General features: G+C 35.3%; 1 protein-coding gene and 1 pseudogene across 1 annotated transcript in view; one reads left to right on the top strand and one right to left on the bottom strand.

Moving 5' to 3' along the window:
• Positions 1-12,600, top strand: part of TYR (tyrosinase) — a 96,392-nt gene that overhangs the window by 17,924 nt on the left and 65,868 nt on the right. Inside the window, exon 3 of the mRNA XM_062198296.1 lies at positions 11,953-12,100. Coding sequence (XP_062054280.1) covers positions 11,953-12,100 — 148 coding nt within the window. The remainder of the gene's footprint in view (positions 1-11,952; positions 12,101-12,600) is intronic.
• Positions 9,215-9,606, bottom strand: LOC133764618 (small ribosomal subunit protein eS24-like; annotated as a pseudogene).

Below are 12,600 nucleotides of genomic sequence, written 5' to 3' on the forward strand. Positions count from 1 at the left end.
GGGTCTCCCATGTGGGTGCAGGAGCCCAAAGACTTGGGCTATCTTCCACTGCCCTCCATGGCCACAGCAGAGAGCTGGATCAGAAGTGGAGCAGCCAGGACTCGAACCAGCACCCACATAGGATGCCAGCACTTCAGGCAGCAGCCCCACCCACTAGGCCACAGCACCAGCCCCTAATATAATAATGGGAATATTCTCATATAACTAGATATTTTTCAACATCGATAAATTCTATACTGATGTTATGCTTTTATCCAATTTACTTTTTATATTCTTGTTTTTATTAACAGGCCTAATAATATTCTTATAGCATTTCTCCTTTTTAGAATGATATGCAGTCTATAGTAAGGTAGCATTTAATGGTTATGATCCTTTAGCCTTCCTTAATGTGAATTATTTCCATAGCCTTTTTTATTTGTGTTTTTTGAGATTGACATTTTGGTTAATGCGGTTTGCCTTTCCATTTTTTAAATACAATGTTGTTCTCTTTGTGCTTGTCTGATATGTCCTCATGTCTGAATCTAGGTAATACATTCTTAGCCAGAATTCTACATGGGTGATTATAGGTGATTTTGTGTTTTTCTAAGAAGGCATCACAGCTGAAGGGACCATCTGTCTCACCTGAGTGGTGTTAATTTAGATCACTTGCTCCAGATATGATCCAATTTTCCTACCATATAATTCTGTACTTCCATTTTCCAAGGAAAGAACTGTCTACGTGGAGCATTTTTAAGACTGTGCAAATATCCTGCCTCTTATCACAATTTTCTCCTGTAATTAGCATCTATTGATGATTGTAAAATCATGACTTGTGCACTTCATCACTCATCTTATATTTATTAGGCAACATTCAGGATTATGTTAGCAAGAGTATTTTCTATCTATCTTCTATCTGTTAGTACAGATTTATTAGTGAAGATCTGTGAGTAAAGTTTTTATTTTTTCCCAATAGTGTATAGAACATTATTGTGTTTAATTATCTTCATGCACCAATAGTCCCAGAATTTACCCATAGGTACACTTTCAAGCTGCTTTGTATGTCTCTGTTTCATATCTACATCATTTTAAAACACTTTCTTTCTGTGGTAGCAAGCTATTCTAGACTGATTTTTGCCTGTATTGCTTAGGTTTGGAATCAACCATATTTCTAAAGAGCAATAATTTCTTTTACTGGGAAGGATCTTAGAAACCAAGCTGAAGGAGCAAATTTTGCTCACTTGAGGAATAAATTTTGTCTTACAACCTGGACAAAGTAGAGGTATGGAGTGTCATGGCCTACAAGGAGTGCCCAAAAAACATAGTAGTGGAAAAGAAGACTAAAGAAGCAAGAACAAAGATAAGCATTGCATTCTACCCTATCAAGAAATGCACATGAAATCAAATTATTGCTTTTGGGCAAGTCTCTCGGATGCTGATGCCAATCACCCTGCACAATCACACATATTGTTTTTAGCCCCAGTGAGAGATGTATAATGTACTTCCTAAAAGATAAGTTCTCGGTAACTCCTAGGGTGAAGGAACTTTGGTGTTTTGACTTCTAAAATCATTTATGTAACTTCAGCTTTCTTGTTAGATTTCAATGGTGGAGTTTAGAGTGAAGATGTGTAATTTATACATTGTATAAGAGAAAATTACGTCCTGAGATAAAGCAAAGAAAATGTTTTCATTATAAGAGGCTGTATTTTGGTTAGGCTAAATATGGGTCCCTGTGGAGTTAAGGTTAATATAGGTTATTACAGTTTTCTATTCTTCTGGTATACATTGTCATAATCTATTCTCAGGCAAATGTTTGACTACTTGTTATGTTCTGTATTTCGCAATTTACAAAAGTGTTAACACAAAAGTAGTACTATTGATGGGTGGGACATGGGGCCTGGTGGTTTGGTGAATTGGTGAAAGCCAGTCAAATTGACTGAGACTGCACTCTGGCTCCACAACTTCCTACACAGGATGTTACCTGGAATAAAATATCTAGTTTCTATGAACCTTGGTTTTGCAATCCATAAAATGTAGATAATAATGATGCATAAATTTCACCTAAGAACTAAATGAGATAATACCTGTTAGGTGTTTGGAATATGTCTTCAGTAAATTGTAGCCATTATTTTTTAAAGATGTAATTACTAATTAAGTTTAATGGATAATTAGGAAATATAGAGGATAGGAAAAGAAATTTCTGGAGATAAACCCACAGGTAGAAAACATGTATGTAGATAAATAGGATTTCAGTGAGGAGTTTGAGAAGCCAGGAAATAAAAGCAATAAAGGTATGCCCTATTATTCAAATGTGAAAGAATGCACAAATAACATCTTTACTTTAATGATGTATTCCCAGTCTTAAGCAGTGGCTGAATACAGTAGATGCTATGAACCGTTCACTGACTACTGATAAATCCAAGTATAAAAGAAGGCTAGAATCATCATAAAATTTACATACAGCAAAGATGGTATAAGATAAAATCAATTTCAAAGAATACCAAGCTAGTCTAATCCTCTTAGGTGACAAAGCCTTGTTTCAAACAACTTTCCCAAATAACATAATTTAGGGCAATGAAAACTAATGATTGGGAAAGATTTCTCAATTTATTCAGCCCAACATGCCAAACTGTGCTGAGATACCCACTATGGTAGCATCCCTGTGTGGTGGCTCAAGGACAGGGGAAAACTTACCTCATAAAGAATAGGAAGTTCACTAGAACGACCCAAAATGTAGTCACAGAGAATTTAAGAACCATCCATGAACCTGGAGCCATGGACAACTGTGGAAGCACTAAGACAGAAAAATGACTATTGATTAAAGAGTTTCTTCTACCAAAGAGTTCAAAGTCTAACGATGAAGCAGCACACAGATTCATAAGGAACACACAAGTGAGTATACGTATAAAATGAGGTAGCGACCCAGAGGTGCATCAGAAATCATTTCCATGAATATAAAATTGAAAACTATGACTTGAGTTATCAATAATTGCTCAACAAAAACAAAGGCACAAAGTATGCAATGGAGTAGAGGCATGAAAGTGTGATGCTGGTTACAAAAATGAGGATTTGTATGTGCTAAAATATTGAGTTTGCAATGGGAAATAACAAAAGATGTAAGGAGGTTAGAAAATACAACATATACTAATATTTTTCAATCTTCTCTGGAGGAAGAAACAGAAATCATAGGCTTCTAGATAATTAAGAAACTAAATCAGTCTATGGAAATGTTTTTCTAATCTTCACTAAGGAGGTATATAAAAATAAAGGAGGTATGTAAATCTCAGCGATAAAGGCTAGCTATGATTACCATGAAAACCCTATCTTTAAAATCATGATATAACATTCATATATTCAGGTATATATTTGAATACCTTATTTTGGAAACACTGCTATAGATAATGAGAAGTTTTTAAGCAGATAATTAATATGGCCCTCTCTATATTTCAGGAATATATGATGCCATTGGCCTTAACAGAATGCAGAAAGATTAACCAGTGAACTAGTGGAAAGGGATAATGGATGGTGAGGACTTGATGATAATGAGGGTAAAGATGAGTTGGGGAGAGCATGGTATTAGAAGCTCTTGGTGACTGAATCTGAGGCAGATAATCAGGCAACAAGTAGAAGATGATTCTGAAATACCTGACATTCATTTCTAAAATCAGTCCTAATTTTGTCCTCTTCAGGTACAAACCATTTAAGAAATCTAGTTTCTTTTCACACAGTAGCGCTTCTGAGCAGTCCTTCAACAGTTTCTGTTTCAACATGACTGCCAAACATCACTGAAAAGTATCTTACATTTCATGAGCTCCAGGCTTCAATGAGAGACAAAGGAAGTTCTGAAATTTAAGATGAAGAGTGTGTATATTTTCAAAGTCTACCTGGATGGCCACAAAGAAATTTGAAAGAGTGACCCAGTTTTCAGTCTTCATTCATGCTAAATGATCACAGATTCAAAAGCGAAATTCAGTTGCAACTGATGGTATAAAGCAGATTGCCATGGAGGTGGTTTGAGTGGAATGACACATTCTAGCGATGAGAAGGTTCAGGACCTCTTCAAAAGTCCTGAGGGAATCAAGAAAGTTGAGTGATTTTGTATACATTGACTCAGAGGAAGCAGAGGATGTTGGGGGAGCATTCATCCAGACAAGAAAACATCCTAAACCTGGCTGACTTAATTCCCCAGAATTACTGCCTTGGCAGGCAATGGTACTGATCAGAAAAAGAACAGGAAATCCCTATGTGCCAAACATTCTCAGTTCTCACCTGTAATCTTATTTAATCCTTACAACAGTCCTACAGTATGTTACTATTCATTCACTAGACTAATGCAAAATTCTCAGCAAGTATTATAATAAGTTTAGGAGATAGTCTATGTTTTTTGCATTTTGAATTGACTATACTCAGAACATAACCGGTTTTTGTCTTCTCCAAATTATCAGAGCGAAGAACACTTTGTAAGGAGTCAAACAAATGTCAAGTGTCTTACTTTCTAAGCAGGTTTGCTTTGAATGTATCTCTTTCATTAGAGGAGAACATTGCTATTTTTTTTAAATTCCTGAAACAAACTAGGGATTGCTTTATTGTGAACAAAGGTTTTGTAGATGTTTTGTGTATTTTGTTTTGTGTATTTTTTTAAACTTTTATTTAATGAATATAAATTTTCAAAGTACAGCTTATGGATTACAATGGCTTCCCCCCCCCCCCATAACTTCCCTCCCACCCGCAACCCTCCCCTTTCCCCTTTTGTTTTGTGTATTTTAAGAACCTGCCTTCTGGGAAGAGGTAATACTTTTGTAATAGGCTCACATTAATAAAACAAAAACAAACAAACAAAAAAAAACAAGAACCATGAGTATGATTACTCTAGTACGAATGTCTGTCAAATTCAGTGTCTTGTCTCCCAAAGCAAAAGAGTGACAAGAACATAGTCATGTCATCTGCCCTAACAAACACTTTAGTTAGGACATATTAATAGCCTGCTAGAAGCTATCACTGTTGAACATTTAGGAGTTATTTTCACTTTTGAAGAGAGATTTCTTGGAAGCCAATGACATTGTTGAGACATTTGGTAGAAACCCAGTTTGTGTTTCTTTCAGAAACAGCTTTGAATAGTTGAAAGTTTATTTATAGTTTTGCATAAAACTGGACTTATAACAATAAGTGAAAATAATAATATAACCTGGACTATCTTTTTTAAAAAATTGGAGATTAGCTCAAATAAATTTACACATTTTATAATTATTCTTCCATCTCTTCTCTCTTCTACTCACCCTTCCTAATCATACTGGAATGCAATGTGTCTTTCATGTTGAATGTGAATATTGAGAAATTAAATTTATTTAAGGCTTTTGTTATATTTACCATGAATTAAAACACCCTGCTTCCCTCCTTCAGTAAATCACTCATCCCCAAAACCTTGTCTTGGGTGCCATTTCTAGGGAACCCAGCCTAAGATCCAACTGTTAGGATTTTTATTAGTAAATAGGGGTACAAAGGTCAATGTCTCAGCATTTTTACTAAGGTGTGATTAAAATATCAAGCAATGGAAAACAATCTAAATATTGAACCACAAATAGATAAACTCATATACAGGGACATTATATACATAGTATAAATAGAGTATTGCATATTAATTGATAAGAGGATTTATGTATGCCATAATGTAGAGTATAAATGCATGTTACAATGCAGAACATTATAGTAGGATCTTGTATACAAATCAAGATTGTGTAGGTAAAGAAAAATGTTGAAAGATACTCTCACATCCATGTCCATAGTAGCATTTTTCATAGCCAAGAGGGAGCAACTTACATGTACTCTGAGGATGTACAGATAACCAAAATGTCATCTATATGTACATGGGGGTGTTATCTAGCCTTAAAAAGGTAAGGACTTTCTCACATGCTACTATGTGGATGAACTTTGGGGACATCATGCTAAGTGACGTCCCCAAACAAGTGGCAATGAAAAAAAAAAAAAAAAGATTCCACTGATCTGATTTTCCTGGAGTATTCAAAGTCACAGAAATAGAAAGTAGAACAGAAATTGTCAACAGCTTGAAAGAGAGGGAAATGGGTAGTTTATGTTATCAGCTTTGCAAATAAAAAGTTCTGAAGATTGGTTGCATAGCAATGTAAATGTACTTAGCACTATTGAATCACATATTTAAAAAATGGATAAGATAGAAGATTATATGTGTATTTTACCACAGTTAGAAATAAAAAGAAAGGGAAGAAAATCTTGCTTCAAATAATATGTTAAGAAGGAAGCTTTGGATGTGTGTGTTGGCTGACGATGGCGGGGGTAGGGGGGACAGAAACTTTCCATATTGGGGCAGGGCCATTTAAAGTCCTCTGACACACTGATTTTAAAGTCATATAGAACTGGATTTGAGTATCAATTTTAAAATTATGAACATCTTCCTCATTTGTAAGTTTTCTTAATTATCACACACTTATACTATGGTGAGCATGCATGTACACCCAAATCCTACCAGAAGCACAAGAAACATGTCCCTCCCTCCCTCTCCTCTCTTCTCTGTAATCTTCAATAATCTCCTCAGTTTCTCTTACAATTTAGCATAGGTTATCCATCTTTATAAAACATATTTATATATGTCTCTGTCATGGAAAGCAACAGTTCACTAAGGGATAGTCTCATTCCCCATCATTTCAATTTACGGCCCTGGAAAATCTTTATGGACCAAAATAAGGATTATTTTCTTGTAAATTCAGAGTAAGGCTTGAGATATATGGACACTTCATTGAGACAAATTTTGGGAAAATGCCCTTGTTAAGTAGCAATGAATATTCAAAAGAAAAAGTAGGACTTTTATTTTTCTGCATTTATTAATTTAATAAATATGAGTTGAAAGACCTCAGATATCAAAGATAAATTAAAAGACTTTAATTCATATTTAAGAATACATTATAGGGGCTGGCGCCCTGGCAAAGTAGGTTAATCCTCTGCCTGCAGCGCTAGCATCTCATATGGGCGCAAGTTCTAGTCCCGGCTGCCCCTCTTCCAATACAGCTCTCTGCTATGACCTGGGAAAGCAGTAGAAGATGGTTCAAGTCCTTGGGCCCCTGCACCCACATTGGAGACTGGGGGGGAAGCACCTGGCTCCAGGCTTAGGATCAGTGCAGCTCCAGCCATTGTGGCCATCTGGGGAGTGAACCAACGGAAGGAAGACCTTTCTCTCTATCTCTCCCTCTCACTGTCTGTAACTCTACCTCTCAAATAAATAAATAAAATCTTTAAAAAAAGAATATATTATAATTTTCAATAGAGACCAATGCCAATATGTTGGTTTCAGAATCCAATTAATATGCTTACATTGAGAACTGAAGCTTTTATTTATGTGGGTTATATTTATAGCTGCTTACCATTTTAAAAACTAAAACTGATTTAACTGTACATATGTTATGTGTGATATCTTTATATATATATATATATATATATATAAACACCACATATTGATTAGTTAAATCAGCAATATATTTTCAACAATCATTTCATGTTTATATTGTGATGTTACTATCTTTTAAATTCTGATTTTAGGGGTGGTCATTTGGCCTAATGGTTAAGATGTTGATTCAAATCTTCATATCTTCGGTGACTGGCATTGTGGTGTTTTGGATAAAGCTGACAACTGCGATGCTTGCATTCCCTATGGGTGATGGTTTGAGTCCTGGCTGATCCACTTTTGATCCAGCTCTCTGCTGATATGCCTGGGGAAAGTATTGGAGGATTGGCTAAGTATCTGGGGCAGTGTACCCATTTGGGAGACACAGAAAAACTCTTGGCTTCTGACTTGGGGCTGGCCCAGTTCCAACCTTTGCAGCCATTTGGGGAGTGAACAAGCCAATGGGGGATCTGTCTCTCCCTGTTGGTCCCTCTCTATCTCTGTAACTCTGCCTTTTAAATAAATAATACATCTCTTAAAAGAAAGAAAAAACTAAAACTCAGACATTTTGAAAATATTCATTGTTTAAAAATAATAATAGCAATAATAAATGTATTCTGCTAGTCTAAATCACATAATTAGTAAGTGAAATGGCACCACATTATACTTTTTCTAGAAGGCATCTGGATTATTATGTTTGCTTCTTCACCCAATATAGTGCATGTTTTTCTGTTGGAGAACTTGAAGAAAATCCAACCTCATGCAATTATATAATTGAATGGGGAGCCTATCATTGAAAATATTTCAGATAACTATATATCTCCTTTTTCTACACTGAACCATCACAATTGGTAATTTCTTAAGAGTTTCATTTCACTGTCAAATATGAAATCATATCAATGAATTGTTGTACTTGCTACATTAGAATCTATTGTTTTATCTTCCATTAAGAATACATATTTTACCAATATATGATTTTGTAATATCAAGCATGGATCATTTGCCAAACAGTTAAGAAGTTCTTCTAATTGATGAAGCATAAAACTAAACAATATTGAAAAGTCACATACATTTATATCTTTCTAGTGATGAGTTCTAATTTTTGCTTCAAAGTTCAGATTTCATCATTGGTAAAGTACAAAAACATATCATCAGCTGTTTTCTTTTAAATGACATTTTTTATTCACTTTCCTTTTTTTAAGTGCAATTAAAAGTTTATTAAATTTTTTTTTTAAGATTTTATTTATTTGACAGGTAGTTACAGACAGTGAGAGAGAAGGCAGAGAGGTCTTCCTTCCGTTGGTTCACTCCTCCAAATGGCAGCTATGGCCGGCACCCGGCGCTGCACCAGTCCGAAGCCAGGAGCCAGGTGCTTCTTCCTGGTCTCCCATGCGGGTGCAGGGGCCCAAGCACTTGGGCTATCCTCCACTGCCCTCCCGGGCCAGAGCAGAGAGCTGGACTGAAGAGGAGCAACTGGGACTAGAACCCGGCGCCCATATAGGATGCTGGCGCCACAGGCAGAGGATTAACCAAGTGAGCCATGTCGCCGGCCCCCAGAAAAAAAGAGGATAAACTGCATCTCATTTCACTGACTGCTTAAATGGGCCCTATAAACTTGCAGTAACAGCAAACTATGCAGTTTAAACTAAAAGCTATGCAGTAACAGCAGACTTACAATAAAACCTCTGGTGAACCTCAAATATAGTTCAACCAAGAGATGCTTGTGAAAGTTTTTACAGTTTATTAATTCCCATGAAAAATTCACACATTCAACATAAATAAAGTCACTGCAAAATCTACTGCTTCGGCTGTTATCCAATCTTCAGTTCATTTTTTGCCAGCACCAACTTTGGCCTTGGCAGCTTCCCGGACCTTCTTCATCCTGTTCTTATGCTCCTTTTGCTGTTTTCTTGCGATCTTTTTCTTCTCATACAGGCCATGTTTTGCACATCTGTGTTTGGGCTTTTTTCTTAGCATAATCCAAGAAATCATAAATCATGCCAAAGCCCATTGTCTTGCCACCACCAAAATGAGTTAGGAATCCAGATACAAAGATGACATCAGGAGTGGTTTTATACATTTTGTCTAGTTTTTCCCAAATTTCTACATTTGGCACAGTTGCCCTTCCCAGTTTAGAGAACATCAATGACCATTTGTTTCCTCTGAAGTAGTTGGTTAGTCATGAACTTCCTGATCAAGATCGTTACTGTGTCATTCATGATGGCAATGGCCCCTCGTGCAGCCCCACTTTCTTAATTTATAATTTTATTTTGCTTCAGCAACAGAGTAACACAATCGGTTGTGTATTATATATATATATATATATTTTAGTTAGTTTATTAATTTTTAAGATAACATCTTGCTTTATTGTTTTGCTTTTTTAATTTTTGTGTAATATTTTGACTTCTTAAATAAATAAATAAATCTTAAAAGAATATAAGACACAGCCAGATGCCTAACACATATGAATAGGAAGTGTAATAATGGAAATAATATTTGTTGTAGAGTGTCAGTTAAGCAGTGAGGATAAGAAATAAAACAGGATTCAGTCCCAACTTTAACTCTCCATTTGTTCTTTGACCTTAGACCAGTTCTTTGGCATCTCTAAGCATTTGTTATCAAGTCTATAACAATCTAGCCACATAATTTATAGTATTTATAGTATTTTTCTCAATTTGATATGAATGAATCATATAAACTATTAGAAAAATGCCTATATGTAGTAACTACCATATTCACTAAAATGAATCAGACTTTCCATTGTAATTGTAAAACAAATGATTTAATGACTCACATTTTCAATCATTAAGGTAAACTAACCTTCTTTCCAATTGTCTTTTAGAAAACAGGATTTTTATTTTTTGTGTTTTCTTTTTAAAAATCTCTTATTAATATAGAAAGAACAGATTTCATGTATTTCATTGGTACAATTCAAGGAGATAACCGTACTTTCCTCCTTCTCTTTCTCCCTCCCTCACTCCCCCTCCTTCCTTCCTTTTTTTTTCTTTGATTTTTTCAAAAACATAATTTCACTCCACTCTATAATCACAGGTATAGTGCACCAGTAATCATTATATTCAGAGAGTAAAAAATAGAAAGACCACAGTTCCACAAGAGTATAAACAAGGGCTGAAAAACAATTAAATCAAAAGATGTTCACTTTAGCCGATGCCTCTCAAAGCAGTATGTACAATGCCTATCCAACAACGTTGTCTTTTCCAAGAGAATCCAGGGAAGAGGGAAGAGCATGTTCTTAAACTAACCTTCCAGAATCATCAGAGGTTGTTATGATCTCCCCAAGTGAATAAAGAAGCTTAAAAGGAGGGAAAAGCCATCACCAACTAAGGGGACTGTGAATTACAATGGTAGGAGGACACTAGGCATTAGGTATAGAAATCAAGGGCTACATCTGTGATAATGAAGCTGCCAACAGAGTAATTTTTGTTGCATGAAATTAAACCGGAACTCCCCTGCCCAAATCCTAGTGGCCTCACTGTTTTTATCCTAACTTTAATTTAGATTATACTCTTAATCACAACTTCGGTTTTCTGAATATTTTCAATTTTTAAGTTTAATAATAGCACTTAGCCATATTTCCCCAACTTGGTTCCTGCCTACAATTCAGCTTTGTTACTTAAACTTCTTTGTGTGCTCCTGTCTCTCCCATCTGTTTGTTTTGTCTGAATGGACTTTGAAATTATATCTTACCCCACCTTTTCACAAAAGGAATATGATAGAGAACACAAAATAACAAGAGCTCACATATTATTAATGCCTAATTGATGGACATGAAATTCCTACTCCACCTGCATAGCCTTGATAAACTCAGAACTCTGAACCTCAGTTTTATTGCCGTCATAACATCTAATCAACAAGGCTGCTGTTGAAGTATGTATGTCACAAAAAAGCAGTTAACACAGTTAATATTAAAATAGCTCATATTGTAATTATTATTCACATTATTATTAGTCCTGATACAATGAATGGAAACATTTATGAAATTAGTTAGATTTTAAATTGATATTTTGCAAAACCAAACATAGAATTACTGCGTATCCTCAGGACTGTCAATGATGAATTGTAATGTGGGAAGTCAAACATTTTATGCTGTTTCTGAACCCATAAGACAAAGTGAAAGGTATTCTCTGGAACTGAAAGCAAGAGTTCATGTAACAGCCTGCAAAGATCTGCTCTAAGTGCTATTACAAACTGAAGTGAGAATGCCTATCAGGATTATTATAAAATGCTCTTATGACTTTTCATTCTCAAAAGGAGTAAAAATAATCAGAAGCTACAGGAGGGAGAGCAAATTGGCTCAGCTTAATTCATTTGATTAATCTATCCATTGTACCCAAATTAATGCCACTCAATCACACAAAGATTAGTTCAATACTCTCTAGACATCAGAATGTAAGTATTCTATAATGAATTTTATTATTGATTTTATTATTGTGAAACAGGCTTTCAATTGTAGTTTTAAATCAAATGATAGAATCACTTAGAATTTCAATTATTATACAAAGACTTTCAATTTTTCTTTCTTTTTTTTTTTTTTTTACCAACAGGATTTGCTAATCCACTTACTGGGATAGCAGATGCCACTCAAAGCAGCATGCATAATGCTTTGCATATGTATATGAATGGAACGATGTCCCAGGTACAGGGATCTGCCAATGATCCCATTTTTCTTCTTCACCATGCGTTTGTTGACAGGTTGGTTGACATTGCTTTATAGATTGTGTGCCTATTGGATTTAAATGCAGCAGGTATATGTACAACATGACTATAGTTATCACATAAAAAGAGTTATGATCTATGATCTCAGATCAGATTCTTTCAGAAAAAGATACTGAACAAGGATTTTAGATGCAAATATTTTATGAAAGAGGTATGTCATTATAAAGAAAGTAGGGGGTGGGTAGGGTAAGATAAGAAAAGGGTAAAAGCCAAATAAGAATTTAATTTCAGTTAAAGTCTCAGACTCAGCCAGATCTTTGTAGACATTGGCATTTACCTCAGTTTGCCCTATCTGAAAGCAAAGGCTATGAATCCCATACTAAATATCCATTCACTATAATTTGTCCTCTGATGTGGGATGGACAATGCCTAGAAACCTGTCTAATTGTAGATAAAGTGTGTGGTCCCAGTGCCAGCATCAGCCTTCTGAATGGTTGCAAGGGCATGAAGTTAAGAGTAAAGCACATAGAAGCAGG

This window comes from Lepus europaeus, chromosome 7, assembly GCF_033115175.1.
Source record: "Lepus europaeus isolate LE1 chromosome 7, mLepTim1.pri, whole genome shotgun sequence".
Lineage (NCBI taxonomy): Eukaryota > Metazoa > Chordata > Mammalia > Lagomorpha > Leporidae > Lepus > Lepus europaeus.